This window comes from Calypte anna, chromosome Z (genome assembly GCF_003957555.1).
Source record: "Calypte anna isolate BGI_N300 chromosome Z, bCalAnn1_v1.p, whole genome shotgun sequence".
NCBI lineage: Eukaryota > Metazoa > Chordata > Aves > Apodiformes > Trochilidae > Calypte > Calypte anna.
Window position 1 is genome coordinate 64,675,969 of NC_044274.1, and position 16,173 is coordinate 64,692,141.

The window sequence follows — 16,173 nt, forward strand, 5'->3', positions numbered from 1 at the left end:
GGTCTGCAACTCACAGGTTTTTGTTAAATGAGTGAATCAAAAAATTACTTTGCTTCACCTTGAAAACCCGCTACATTCCTCTGTTCATTACTGCATGCTCACATAAATCTATCTGCTTCCTCCATCCATATAAACACAGTGATTTGGACTATAAACTTTCCATGCACTGTACATTCCCTGGATATTGTTTGTGTGACATCCATCTTTCCCAGAACACTGGGAAAACATTCTTTGAGGAAGCCTGAGTCTTCCTTATGTCCTTCTGCTTACATGACATCATTCTGTACCACCAGCTATAGTACAAGATCCTGCTTAAGGAAAGTAAAATCACTGGCATTGTTTTTTTTTTCTTTTCTCTTCAATTCAGAGAGATGATCTCAGAGAATATCACTACTCTTTCCAGTGAAAAACATTTCTATGGCTCTCCAAGACAGCCACTTTAAGCTGCACTGATTTTCTGATGCTCGTAATAGCTTTTAAGTGTAACAGGCTGCAAATGAGCACTGAAAATAACCATTGCTCTGTAATCATTAAATCTGTCTGCAGAGAATATCCTGCAGGCATGCTGAAAGAGTTTAGGTCACATGCAGATCTGTAACCATTAGGTTCAACTGAACCTGGTTTTCCTTGAGTTTGTATCTTGTGATTGAGTTGAATTCTAACAGAATTTGAGCATTGCTGTTAAATGATCATAGATATTGGCAGACACAGGAGAGTAATCTCCTGTGAGAAAACAGCAAAATATTTTCATTACTGTTTGCATGCAATAGACAGAGATAATTAATTGTGCAATGGATTATTCTGTGCTGCATGTTTCCTGCAGCATGGACAGAGCATTTATAACATTGTTTAATTGTGCAATGGGTGGTCTGCTGTCTGAGAAGAAGAGAGGCTGGATTCTAATCCCTCTCAACTTCCTACTGTCACCAAATTCACAACTTGATGATTTTGTGATTCCTTTTACTCTTGACTATGCCCATGAGCAAAGACATTATTATGGGGGAATGGAGTTTGTAATAGGCTCATTTCTTTAGAAAACAGTAGAACTGTGAAACAGCTACAGTAAGTGATGCAGAAGGAAAGTTCAATTAACACCAATGAGCATGGACAAACTGATCCCAAGCATACAAATGAGGGCAGTGGAGGGGGAGGTAGTGATCTCCTCTCTTTTCTGTCCCTCCTTTGGGACATGATGACACAGAAAGAAGGCGAGTCAGTGAAGTTCACATTGGACATTAGAACAGGCTGCTCAGGGAAGTGGTTGTGGCACCAAGCCTGCCAAAGTTCAAGCAGTATATGGACAACAGTCTTAGTAGTATGGTTTAATTTTAGGCACTCTGGTGAGGAGCAGAGAGTTCTGGACTTGAAGGGTCCTTATGGTCCCTTCAAACTTGACATATATGATTCTAAGTCTTGGCTGACATGCTACTCACAGTAAAGCCTACCTTAAAAACAGAAAGGAATAGAGAAGTGAAGTCTAGGGTAAGTAGCCCAGCACTGGAGATCTTAAAAAAGCTATAAAAAAAAAGAGCACCTGATATCCAGACAGCAAGAGCCAGTGTTGTGAAATAATGTCTCTTTTAGGTGCCACAATTTCCATCCACTGTAGCAAAGCATTTAAATTTTCAGCAGGTCATTACTTCTATGGAGAAGTGTGTTCAGACTACAGAGTCTTTACCCATGCAGAAAGAGCACTTTAGGACATGACTAAACACAGGAAGCAATTACTCAACACCCAATGAAAACTTAAGAGAAAAATATCTGTGAAGGGAAATTCCAGGTATCAGATAAAACATCTGGAAACAAAATTATTTCACTATCATATTGATTTCCTATCATCTGCTGAGATGTGTTTATGGATAAATGTAAAGAAGAGTGACAGCTAAATGGGATTAAATTGGCTCATTTCTCATTTAAGGCAGTTATCTTGCTTCCTGATATTCTACCAAGCACTCTAGGTTCATCCCTCATGTGATTACAAAATCAGTACCATTTAAGCCTTTCCTTGTCACTCTAAATGCAATCCCTTTTTAGTGCATGAACTCTGTCTTTTGTTTTTGAGGGTGAGCTTGGTCAAAGCAAGAACTAGTGATTGTATTAAGTCCTATTATTAGATGAGAAATACTTGTTACACCTTGTCAAAGACAGCAAGGCTTTCCACTGCAAAACAACCAAAGCTAATACATGTAAATGTGTTCAAAAAGTCTGGTCTGTTTGAAAAGCACAAATCACTCCTGCTGTGGTAATTTTCAGGATGGGGGTGTGTGTGAAAAAAACTCCCAAGAATGCCAGTAGAAAGCAGAGCTGATCAACAGGATCCTAATCTAACTCAGACAGTCCTATAATCTGAAATGCTGTTAGACTGATGAACAGAAATGTCTTTAAAGAAGGAAAAAAATTAGGATGAAATTTCATTTTTTAACAAGAAAGGCATTCCTCAAGGCTGTGTGCAGCTGGAAACTGCCATCTAATTTGCTTCACAGTGACCTCCTGTACAGACAAACAGTGGATAAATTGAAGTACTGCTGATGAATCTTTGGATACTGCTGCAGCCATACTAGGAAATATTCTTACAGCTACTGCTTTCAGTCTCCTCACAAAAATGCACAATATTTCCCTGGTCTTCTCTCTCTGCTTTGAGTTAAAACAGAAGAGCAGATTCTAAACCAATGTAATATATTACTACACTAAATTTAGAAATAATCATAAGTGGCATAGGGTGGCATCAAGGATAATTCCATAATTTCAAGGGAATTTAATAAAAAATCAGAGATTTCATGACATTTTAAGGGAATTTCATGAAAAATGAGTTCCTCAGACCATCTGGATGTATGCCACATTTTTAGCCTGTTTTACTGTAGTAAAACCAAACATCTGGTAGGTTAAAGACATGAAGAAAAATGAGAGTAAGGTACTATTTAACAGAACTGGAAGAAGCCATACTTCATTTAATCACAAGACACTGAAGTCACTGTTTTGAAACATGCTGCATTATCACATAATAATAATTTTATTCATTTGCCAATAAGAGACTGGTTTACTGTAAATTTCAGCAGATAATTACAATTGCTACTCATCTGGCATCCCACATTCACTTGGCGCTGTTTTGGGTTTTTTTGGTCTGTGTGTGTGTCTGAATGAATACACCAGGCTCCAGGAAAGGACTGACCAATTGTACACATGGAAATAAACTCCTAGAGTGGCCCAGAATTCACAGGAATGCAAAACAAAATGGACCTTCTTCACATCTTCATTAACCAAGAGCTAAACCAAGAAGGTCATTGTACACAGCTGAAAGGCAAGGCTCAGAACTAGATTATACCACAGCTATGTTCTTGTTATATTAGGCTTTATCCAATGTACTGGCACAGATGATTGTGCCCATTAGCTTGAAACAACTACACCAGACTACTTCAATCAATTTTTCTGTCTTTTCACTTCCCTCAGGATGTATGTAGGGGAGACTTCTATGTGATCAGTCATCATTATCAAGATACAACATTATGGGTTAAAAGCTGCTAAGGAAAATTTGCAAATTAGCTTCTTTTTCTTTCTATATTTACCTACCTTCTAACTGCCTTTATTTCTATAATCCTTTCTCTGTTGTTCCCCTGTCTGTTCCTATTTTTAGTGCTCCTGGGGCCAGAAACTTGCTGTTGAATTCTGACCCTATCTTCAGTTGCTTCATAGAATCAGAGTCATTTTGGTTGGAAAAGACCTTTAAGGTCATCAACTCTATCCCTTAACGTAACTGAGTCCTGTGCTAAACCACGTTCCTCAGCATCACATCTATACATCTTTTAAAAACCTCCAGGGTGATTCAACCCCCTCCCTGGGCAGCCTGTTCCAGTGTATGCTGCCCTTCTCTGGACACTCTCCAGCACCTCAACATCCTTCTTGTATCAATGAGACACAGTATGTAAGGTATGACCTCACCATTGCTGAGTACAGGGGGTTAATTACTTCCCTAATCCTGGTGGTCACACTACTTCTGATACAAGCCAGGATGCTGCTGGACTTCTTGGCCACCTGGGCACATTGCTGACTCATACTCATCTGGCTGCTGATCAACACCCCCATGGCCTTCTCCTCCAGGCAGCTTGCCAGCCACTGTTCCCCAAGTCTGTTTTGTTGCATTGGGTTGCTGTGACCTTAATTAACTTAAGTGAAATGGAAGAAACAGAACAAGTTAAATAGAATCACAGAATTAGCCAGGTTGGAAAGGAGCTCTGAGATCATCAAGTCCAACTCTTAATCCACTGCCACTGTAGTTACCAGAACATGGCACTGAGTGTCACATCAGTCTCTTCCTAAAAACCTCCAAGGATGGAGAATTCACCACCTCCCTGGGCAGCCCATACCAATGTCTGATCACCCTCTCTGTAAAGAATTTCTTCCTAATATCTAACCTAAACATTCCCAGGCAGAGCTTAAGCCCATGCCGTCTTGCCTTACTGATATTTGCTCTCCCCTGGCTCCAACCTCCTTTCAGGGAGTTGTAGAGAGTGATGAGGTTTCCCCTGAGCCTCCTCTTCTCCAGACTGAACACCCCCAGCTCCCTCAGCCCTTCCTCACAGGACTTGTGCTGGATCCCTTCACAGCCTCCTTGCTCTTCTCTGGATCTGCTCCAGCACCTCAGTCTCCTTCCTGAACTGAGGGGCCAAGACCTGGACATAGTACTCAAGGTGTGGCCTCACCAGTGCTGAGTACAGGGGCAGAATCCCTTCCCTGGACCTGCTGGCCACACTGTTCCTGATCCAGGCCAGGATGCCATTGGCCTTCTTGGCTACCTGGACACACTGCTGGCTCATGTTCAGCTTCCTGTCAATCCAGACTCCCAGATCCCTTTCTGCCTGGCTGCTCTCAGCCACTCTGTGTGCCCAGTCTGGACCTCCCCATGGGGCTATTGTGGCCAAAGTGCAGGACCCAGCACTTGGCCGTGTTAAACCTCATCCCATTGGAATCAGCCCAACTCTCCAGTCTGTCCAGGGTCCTCTGCAGAGCCCTCCTGCCTTCCAGCTGATCCACACTCCGCCCAACTTAGTGTCATCTGTGAATTTGCTAACGGTGGACTCAATCCCCTCGTCTAAATCTTCTCTGAAGATATTAAACAGAACTGGACCCAGCACTGATCCCTGGGGGACACCACAGCCGCCAATTGGATCAGCATGGTTCAGCATCACTCTTTGGTGGTTCCCAGCAGTTCCTAACCCAGCACAGGGTGCTCCTGTCCAAGCTGTGGGCTGACAGCTTTTCCAGGAGAATGCTATGGGAGATGGTGTCAAAGGCTTTTGAAGTCCAGGGAGACTCCATTCACAGCCTTTCCCTCATCCCCCAGCTGGGTCCCCTGTTCATAAAAGGAGATTAGGTTGGTCTGACAGGACCTGCCCTTCCTAAACCTGTGCTGGCTGGGTCTGATCCCCTGTCCATCCTGTAGGTCCTGTGTGATTGCCCCCAGGATGATCTGCTCCAGAACCCTGCCAGGCACTGAGGTCAGGCTGACAGGCCTGGAGTTCCCTGTATCCTCCTTTCGTCCTTTTTTGTGGATTGCTGTGACATTCCCCAACTTCCAATCATCTGGGACCTCCCCAGTGAGCCAAGACTGTTGGTAAATGATGAGGAGGGGCTTGGTGAGCTCTCCCCCAGCTCCCTCATCACCCTGGGGTGGGTCCCATCAGTCCCATAGACCTGTGAGGATCCAAGAGGTCACAAACTGTTCCCCCCAGGATTACAGGGAGGCTGCTCAGCTTCCTATTTCTCTCTACAAGCCCCAGAAGCAGCTGCCCTCAGGACACCCTGTCTTATTGTTGAAAACTGATGTAAAGAAAGCATTAAATGCCTCAGCCTTTTCCTCATCCTTGGTAACTATGTTTCCCCCATGTCCAACAAAGAATGGAGGTTTTCCCTCCCCCTCCTTTTGCTGTTGATGTATCTGTAGAAAGACTTTTTGTTATTCTTAACAGAAGTGGCAAGATTGAGTTCAAATCCTTCATCTCTCTAGTTGTCTTTCTACATGACCTAACTATTTTCCTAGACTCTTCCTGAGTAGCCATCCCTTTTTTCCAGCCTGTAAGGTCTCTTTTTTAACCTAATTTCCTTCAATATCTCCCTGTTTAGCCAGACCAGTAGTCATACACACATATATATTAGATGTATCTAATATACACAGTTTTTCATAACCTGGTGGTCCAGTGAGGACACCATGGCATGAAACACATGAACTGCAACTGAAATACATCAATCACACAGCCTTAAGGTGGGAAAACACTAATGAAAGGAAAATCATCTTCCTTATTCAGCTGCGAGACTGCAGGAACAAAAGCAGTGTTCAGGGGGTGGTGGGTGGAACCAATTTCAGAGCAAGACCCCTCTTTTTTGTGAGAGTTAAGTGACCATTTTTGTTAACCACAAAATGGAAATAACTCCATAATAGCCATAATGCAAATACTGTCATCATACTCTACCTCCTCAGACCTTCCCTCTTTTACAGCAATAAGGAATAAGTTTCTGTGCTGTCCACAGTTACTTCTGCTGCCAGGAACTGTAGTTATGGAGGTGCTTTTGCAATAGTGACACTCATCCCATTCCACTAGAGCTCAGCACTGAGATCACCAGCTAATTTCAGTCTCCTCAGAATGTAATCCAAAGGTACCAGCTCTGTCCTTTAAGCAATACATTAGCTAGGTTTTCACAGACTTTCACAACTTCCTAGCAATGCTGTCACTAGGAACAGAAATACTTCCCTAAGAGCTAGAGATCACAGATCTGCCAGCTCATGCCTGACTATGCCTCACTTTTTCTGAATATGAAATGACCCTGCAAGGTAGTGCAAGATCAAGGAAAAGGAATTGTTACTAAGACCACTTAAATGTGAGCCCAGAACAAAGAAATCTTACCAAAACATTTCAAGGACCCATTAGTGACATGTAGTGGAGTGAATCTTCTCTTAAGGTATTTTTGGAAATTGGCCATCATCGAAGTCTAAAAGATTATATTTGCAGTGAAATCCTTTCTAGTATAATGGCATACCTCCTTCTAATGTAATCTCAGAACTGCCCTTCATTAGCAGAGCTCTGAAAGATTTCACTGTGCAAACTTGCTTCTGTAAAAGATAAAAGTAAGTACAGCCACTATAATTTCATTTTGTTCTTTTTGTTCTGTCCTGTAATAGTTGTTCTGAGCAGAACTTTTAAGATTATTCTTGTATTCTACCTGCTTCTTAATTTCCTGCTGTTTAAACCTGTTTACTTTCCCTGAAAAAAATTTTTAAAATATATCACTGGAAATCTTGTGAGCCATAGAGCAACACTGCTGGAAGAAAGGCTGTAACAAACAAACTGCTAAAATGTGCACAATGATCTGAGGAAGGCATGACTAAGTTATTTCTCTATGTCTTCCCACTTTAATCTAAAACAGATGTAGATGGAAGAAAGATAAGTACACAGCAGACAAAGAGAGGCTCACAGCCAGAGATAGGCCTGCCAACAGTGACAAAGGAGGCAGAGGAGAAGAGGGAAGCTTATAGGGCTGAAGCTGTTTTGGAAAACTTAAGATGGCAGTGACTCTTCTTTCATTGCTTCTCCCTTGGACCACTCCTGGGTATTAATATGCTGCACTGCTCTGTTGTACAGAGATGTCCAAAGAATTAATTGATACATTATCTAAGTCCCATCAGAAGTGTGGATGCTTGGTAAGGGAAAAACCTTTGCTTTAAAAACTTTACATTATGAAAAGACAAGTTGTTAAAGGTTACAGGAAGACCTCCAACTTTCCAAGTCCAAGATGGACTTTATGATCCTGCTCCTGCATAATGTACTTCAACAGTATTAGTCTTAATTAACAGCAGCCCAGCATGAAACAGCTAAGTTTTTATTTCTCAACCAGCATATAAAACCTTACCAGCTTTTAATTACTAAAGGAGACAAAGGTGTTCTTACTCAGCTACTAATTGCTGAAAACTTACTAGGGTGAAGGACAGATTTAGTAAGCAGTGGAAATAATGGACTGCAGAAACAGTCCTGCCCAGACCTGAAAAAACCACCCCCAGTAAGATGCAGCAGTTAAAAGCTCTCTCATGTAACTTAGATTGTAATTCCTCTTTACTACCAACGATAGTCTGCTGTTACACTTCAAAATACCCATTTTAAACACCAAAAAAGGAATTGCACAACACAAAGAGACAGTACATCTAAAATTATAAAGCCAGCAGGAATCAGAAACATTTAGAATTCCAAAAATGGGTATTCATATTCAAAGTGCTAAAAAGGAAATATAATTTGGACAAAATTACAAAACTGAGTAAAAACCAAAACTCTTCTTTATTTCACCAATTAACAGAATGATTTTGCTAGTACATCTCAAAGCAACTTTTAAACAGGAGTAGAAGTAATCAAAGGCTCTTGATTCTTGCTTACAGAAGGAAGAAATATTAACTGGGACTATGTCATAGGAAATCATTTAATTGTACTTTATTAAGTGACTCTAACCATATGTCACACACCAGTTTGTTAACCAAACAATGATTTAAGGGCTTTACTCAACTGTAATTATAGAAAGAGATTAACAAAACTGCACTTAACACAGGTAGCTCCTTATTAAGATTAGTTTCAGATGCCATTAAAGCTATTCAGCTTTTTGGCAAATTGCAGTTTTATAGATTGGTGTATTATTTGCAATTATTGCTAATTACTATGAGCAATGATTGCAGTATCTCTGGAACACATCTGTTGCTGACACTGTATGTGACAATTTCATGGCTAAAAACTCTGTACTTGTTACTGAAGTACAATTACTCATAAGTGACTGATGAAAGTCTTCTACCTTCATGCTTGGAAATACAATAGGCACTTTATCTAAGAGTTGATCTGTATTTTCTCTCATAATGGGCCAGTTGATCCTCAGACTGTCTCCACAGTATTTTTTATTAATGTAATTAAGTACAATAGAGACACTCATTGTTGGGCATTTGTGTGGCTGGAATAGCTGAAAGCCTGTAGCCAACACATGGGATGCATGCTAGTATCTCTGACAGAAACCTGTTTGTGAGGTAAGGTTCTTTACATATCACACCATCTGAAAACAACGGGAGACAACAAACAGCTCACTTCCAGTAGCATACACATTTCAACTGCCCACACTGCAGTTCACGTGTGCCATGCAGATACATCTGTACCCGAGAGATGCTGGCTTTTGTAAGATGAGTGCTTTTTCTCTACATTGACTTCCAAGGACAGCAAATCAAAGAAGAGAAACATTTTCAGTCTCTGGGACTGATGTAATCCCTGCTTGTGCCATATCCATTGTAGCAGATAGATGTACAGCCTCGCAGGCTAAAGCAGCAGGTGAAGAGTGCACAGTGCTGTGGAGATAAGAGCTGGAGAAAGAGGAAAAAAATTCCAGTTAAAGAAATTTTAATAACATTCAAGACTTATGCATGGAACTATCAGAGAACTGGCATCACTCATATCCATGGGATAGACAGAGTTTCTAAAGTTTTTTTAAGACCTAAAGTGCTGCTATAAAATCTGACTCCCTGACCCATGTTAGCCTTGGCATCAGGAATGTTCATGCCCAATGCAGGTCTTCAGAAACCTGACGTTTTGCCACTGTCTTTATGCATCTGAATAGACATCACATATAATACAAAGCAAAGAATCAGGAAGAATGAAGCAAGGTGGATTTGTGGCATATCACCTCAGTAACAGTAACTACGGGCTAATGCATTTTTAAAATTAAACATTAACATCTAGGGACCTCAGCAGTCAGACTGCACACTTTGTGAATACAATGACAGACTTGCACTCGCTGAGGAGCTCTTAAAACTGCTGCCAGAACCATGCTAGTGGGAACTCAATCTGTTCCACTGCAGTAATATAATCCCTGAGGCAGCAGACATGTGGCAAGCTGGTGAGCACTTGAATACAGTAGTTCTTTGTGATAGAAGCTGCAGAACAGGAAAGCTTACAGGAACCCCAAGAAATATTCGAAGACCATTCACCTGACACCATTGCAAGATCAGCTGTAGCTGTGCCATTCCTGACAAATGCTTTGTTTAACCTGCTCTTATAGACCACACAGAAGCCATGGCTTCACAGCATTTGCAGCAATCTGTTCCTATGCCTCTTTCCTCCTGTTCAGAGGCACATGGATATACTGCTCATGGATGGCAGACGTACTGTGGACACTATGGACAGGAAGAAGGGGGTCTTTCTATAATGGCTATTTATATATTTGTGTATCATGCTTCCTGGCAGTCTTTTCTCTGGCAGACTAAGCATCCTACTGGTAGGTCACCCTATGTGCAGCTGGATTAGCTAGATCTCATGTCTCTCCTGTTGAGCTCTTAAGTTTCTTTCTCCTGATTATCCACACCTTTCTTGAAGTGCCTAAAACAGGACCATGGCTTTACAACTGGACAGGGCAGAAAACTGACTTAATTTTTTTTGAGTTATATATTTTAAATCAAAAATGCATTAAATTTATTTGACTTACTAACTTATTTAAAACTAAAGAAGTATTTGTTATTTCTGAACATTACATCTTGTGAGCACTATGTCAAAGGTCCTACCACAAATGACATCTGAGTATTCCTGTCTATGGCTCCTACTGTGATGGGGCAGCTTTAATTTCTGCCAAAGATTCTGTCTGATGTTCTCTAAAACAGGTAAATGGGTTCCAAACTTTCTCTGTGCATGGGATCAAGGGTCTATAAGATCCTTATTGAATTAGCAAGCCTTGGATTCCAACACTAAATCACATTACAGCATGACCCCTGTCAAATGTACTCAATGTACTCAGCTACTTAAATATGTCACTGGAGGTTTTTTTACTCTCACTCCTTTTAAAAAGAGGACTGAAATGTAAGTTTAAGACCTAATGTACTCTACTTGCCCACAGCTAGTTCATACCCACACATGATTCTTCCAGTACTGTCTGTTGTTTTAAACCTATTTCAAAAGGTCTGCTATCACTGTGATTCTAATTGATTTGGTGTAGCGGAAGGAGCCCTTCTTGCTCCTAGGGCCGATCCTGAGGCCTCGGGGTTTAGCCCATTCCTGGACGATGTCCTAGGGCTGTTCCTGAGGCCTCGGGATCTACCCCTTCTTGGCTGCTCCTGGGGCTCCTCGAGCTGTGGGCTTCTCCATCCTCACTGAAGAGTGAGAGCTCTCTCCATGGGTGTCAGCTGCTCTCTTATTGGCCCCATGCTCCTGCACATGCTCAGGAGGGAGGCCAGACACAGGTGAACCCACACCCACTCATCAATAACTCAGGGCACCTGGTCCTGTCTCACTATAATTTGACATAGTTTTTATAAGTACTTATACCCCTCCCACATTTTTGCCAGGAAAATTGAAGTAACTGAGGAGCCTTTCACATGACAGCCCAGAGATGCCCCTTCTCCCACAATAAGCCCTCTGATAGAAGTGCTCGTTTAGACACCGAGACACTTATAAGCCCATTATGCCTCAGATGTCAAAGCTGACACTGACAATGTTTTTCAAAATCCCCAAACCAATCAAGACTGTAAGCTCAAGTTTACCACTACATCCTATTGCCAACAGAATCCTGAAATGCCTTTCTTCAATTACCTAAGACATAACGGTACGTTTATTTCTGTATTCAGACTGTAAGAACCGATTTGAAATTAGACAACTACAAATACCCCAAATAATCCTACTTTCTGCAGCCCTGTCTAAGACTAGCTCCTTCTATTTCTGAATCCTAAATAAGCAGCTTTAACCAATCAGTGCTCTATACTTCACATCCCCCAAGCTGGAGGCTTCTGGCCTTTCCAGAAACATGTCTATTCTTGACAGAAGAAGACTATTCTTAGATATAAACATAATAAAGAAACCTCAAAGACATACTCTTTTAGTAAAGTGAATTTACAAATATATAGACACTAATAATTACTTAAAGGCACATATTTGTTTTACCCCTGCATAAAGGATCATGTGACAGTTTTAACATATTTTTATTGTGGCCTTTAGCTAAAGATCAACACTACTGAAAAACTATGCTTTTAGGTGATTTGGGAACACTAGAAATTTTCTCCTTACATTAGAAAACTACATCAATAGACCCGTCGGTATGACTTTAAAGTAGCACAGCATGTGTACTTTACTTATTTAGTCACCATTAAATCAAAACACCTCTGGACTACATTCCTGATGCTACTCACTGTCTGAATCCTTCCTGTATTAAGATGAGCCCCATACTTTTCAGAGTTTCTCTGGTGATTGCAAAGATACAGAGGACATCAGTTCAAGCAATGGGCAGCATCTGAAGGAACGCCTGAAAACAGTTTCTAACAACTCAAGAGGGCTGAACCAGGCCAGCTGGCAAGAAAGAAATATCTGATAAGAAAACAAGGTAAGCCTTGTGCAGGAGTACTACAAAACTGGAGTTAGTAAAACACATACCGTGCTGCCGAGAATGACAGGAACAGTATAAGGCAGACAGCAGCAACTGACCCAAATCCAACAGCAGTCATGTACTGCTGAGGAGGTGATAAATCTGAAAGAAAACACCAGACAATTCAAATTTTGGCTCATTTAATTGTACAAACACAAAACTGGCCATGCATTCACCCAGAACACCTTCAGCAATTTATCTGAAGCATCAAAATTTATACAGGGCCATAAGGAGAACCTAACCAGTTTACCCCTAACACTGCATAGTGAAGTAAGGCTTCTACCTGTGCAGCACTTTTCATCTGTAAACTCACAATGATTCTGGAAAAATTAAGAATTTCAGAAAAAGACTGTACAAAGGAAATCTGTTCAACCTACAAGCATCTTCAGTTTTGGTAAAAGTTATGCCTGTCCTTGTATTGCTATAGCACCAGTTGCCATAAGCTAGTTATGCCTCTCTACAGTACATGGTAGCTCTCCATAAAAATTACAGAACTGTCTTCTCTACACATTGTATAGCATAACTGTTGAAAAACCCTGAAAATTAGTTTTTCTTATTATTGATAGAAGGAAGAGTGCTTTCAACAACTTTCACACTTTTTATGATGATTTATTGTACAATATGTAGCTTTGTCTAGATGGCATTTGAAACAGGCCCCTTTGGTCTATAGTTAATTTAGAGATTTGCCTTCTACACAAGTTGAACTAAGAAATACTCCCCAAAGGATTCAGTAAGCCAAAAATATTCTCAGCATCTCCAGCTGCAGAATTACACCATTTGGATTGACATCCAACAATATAAAAGCAAGCGGATTTACAACAGAAAGCCAAAAGCCTGACCTATCCTACTCCTGTCTTCTAATGCCTATTCTCTTCATCCCCAAACTGAAATCCCCCTATACATAAGACAGCGTCTGACAATGCTCTGTAAGGTGAAAAACGACAGATTCAGAGGAGGAAATTTGTCTGTCTTTCCACAGTTATTTTACAACTCTTGCTTATACAGCTTTAGCACCAGAGCCTTCACACCTAGAGAATCCTTGAACTTAGCTGAGTCTCCATAACCACACACTGCCTAAACCATACTCCAATTGAGGTGGTAAAGGAACTAGGTCATGAGAGTGAACACCAAAAGACAGTCTAGAAATAAACACGTGACTGTCACCAGAAGATCAGTAATAGCGAGACATGGAGTTTGTGAACAGTGGGGATGCACTTCAAGCACTCCATGCACCACATGATTATTATCATTGTAAAGCAGTGTATCACTACCCAGTGCTACTGCATTTCCTAACTTAAATTTTTCAGTCTTCCAATTCAAAGGCAGAGTTTAGAGTTTGAAGGGAACCCTACTGGTTCTACTTTCTTTGTCAGGAGAGGCAAATATTTGCTTTTTGCTGAAAGATGAAATGGATGAAGAGTCTGCCATGGTGAAAGGAGGGAAACACAATCCCTATTGGATTCCAAACTCCTCTGAGGTAAATTCATGGAAACATTTTATAGTAAAAAAGAAAAAGATAAAACCATGCTGAAAAATTTGCTTGGTTATGCCATTATACCTTCAGAAAAAAATGTTCTTACAAGTACAAAACCTAGCTATATAGTTCATTTTCCCATGATGTCTTCTCTTTTCATAAAAGGACTTAATTCTCCAAGGGCCACTTGAACATAACAAAGCAAATAATGTAGCTTTTAAAAGCTAGAAACTCTGTGGGATTTTTGTTTGGTGGGGGTTTTTTTAATAATCTTTAAGTCAATATAGAACTTAAAACAGGCTTCTGAAATTTCACATCTTCTCTACTTCAAATCATCTGGCCCTTCAAATTCCTTGTGTACAAAAATTGTATGGATTTCAATGTGATGCATAGAAAAGAGCAATACTGGAAATCAGGGAAGAATCAAAAGTGCAACGCAAACTTTCCACCTTTAGCCTTTCCAGCCCTCAAAGTCAATCAACCATGAATGAAGAAACAGACACAACAATTGTTAGTTTATGTTGCCAAGCAAAGCCAGGGAAACTTCTGGAAAGGAGAAATTTACTTACTCCTAATTTGTGCCCAAACAGCGCAGGACTGTGTTCTCACCTGAAAATGAAAACATAAAAATCACTGCTTGTCATGACAGAAGTTTATTGTCACTGACATCCTCTTCAAGAGCAGCCATGCACAGTGTGCTGAATCCTATTACTATTGGGATTGGAGTTCATTATTCCCCTGGTAGCAACCTCTAGCTTGTCTGAAAAGATTAAAAAGATTACAGAGAGAGCTTTAATGAAAGGCTGTCTCTATAATCTTTTAGATCATTATTCTTCCTTTCTTTCTACAACGAGGCACTCAAATAAGATGAAGGGGTCTTGGAAGCTGCTTGGATGAGAATTCAGAATTAATGAAATACTAAGATCAGGCTGAATATTCTGTTTTAACTCTATATCTATGTAGTAAATATATGTTAATATATGGTACTTAATGCCATGTTTTTAAAATACTAGAGGTACTTTCAGTTATGACAATTCACTTGGTAATTTCTATCAATTTTTATAGAATACAGTAGTTCACAGTATTTGAATAAATGTTTATCATGGGTCAGCTTTTACAGACTTGTTTAACAGGAGTATGGGTTTTTATAGAAAGCTTTTGTGCCTTCTTCCCCCCAGAAAAATACAAGTAGTTCAGAATAGAACAAGTTGTTTACAATAGGCAAGTTCTATTGCTTATTGTATAATAATTGTGAAGTCTATTTTTGTAGTTTTTCTGTACTTACTTTCCTGCTAAATGACTTTCACAGAATACACACGCATATACTTGTCATGTTTTGGCAAAATGCGCATCATGTTTCTCTGGATAACAATGTGTTTCTATGAAATAGAAGGCTAAATATTGAAGCATTTGTACAAAGGAACAAAGCCACATCTATATACTTAGTTTTATTTTTGTTTGTCTGCATGCTAAATCATGGAATCTCAGACTCTTAAACTAATTTTTAATAAGGAATTTTCTAGTTATTTAAGAATACAGAACATTATCAAAGAGAAGCTCCTTAGAAGAAGGAGAATGAAGAACAAGAGGTGGATTTAAAAACTCAACCAAATTCCAGAATCTGGAGGTACTGGTGTGACTGCTGTCATTGTGAAATAGCTATCTCTGTGACATACTATCATTTTAGGAAATCAGTCATCTCCTGCCTATCAGACAAGTTATAGAGCTCCCAGGAATCTCAGCTGCAAAGTTCAGGTTTCTGCATTTTCTACTAAATCAAATTATAAATCCGTTCCTCTGGCCAATTAGTACCTTTCCAGAAAATTATCAATTAAATTACTCCTCCAAATACTAGATTTTCCATGGATCTCGATGTGTGTATGTTTAAACTGGATATTCACAGGTACCTAAGTTGGAGTTAGAAATTCTTTCTACACCTGCACACCTAAAGAAATCCTGGAAGAAGGAAAAAAACTTTGCCATGCATATGCACTTTTCTCAAATGACTTTTTATTAGGCTGATTTCAACAGACTTTTCCCAGAGTAGGGGTTATCTTGATTCTAATTTTCCAAAAGGCTCATAGCTTTTTTCCTGAAAACCCTGCGTCATCTCCACCTTTCACAGTTCTGCTCTTCTATCACATGCACGGTTTGATCAGCCAGTGAACAAAAGCTTTGCTAAAGAAATTAAACTCAAATTTAAGTTTAAAATCCAAACACCTTTTTTTCAGTTCTTGCCCTTCCTATGAGCCTTGGCTCCATGCAGAGTATGGAATCCATAAAAC

At 40.2% G+C, this 16,173-nt stretch overlaps 1 protein-coding gene across 1 annotated transcript in view; it reads right to left on the bottom strand.

Annotated features, from left to right (window-relative positions):
* Positions 1–8,174: 8,174 nt before the first annotated feature.
* SUSD1 (sushi domain containing 1) overlaps positions 8,175–16,173 on the bottom strand; it is a 34,864-nt gene continuing 26,865 nt past the window's right edge. Inside the window, exons 13-15 of the mRNA XM_030467987.1 lie at positions 14,458–14,497; positions 12,423–12,516; positions 8,175–9,373 (exon numbers count right to left, since the gene is read on the bottom strand). Of these exons, the coding sequence (XP_030323847.1) occupies positions 9,238–9,373; positions 12,423–12,516; positions 14,458–14,497 (270 nt within the window). The 3' untranslated portion in view covers positions 8,175–9,237. The remainder of the gene's footprint in view (positions 9,374–12,422; positions 12,517–14,457; positions 14,498–16,173) is intronic.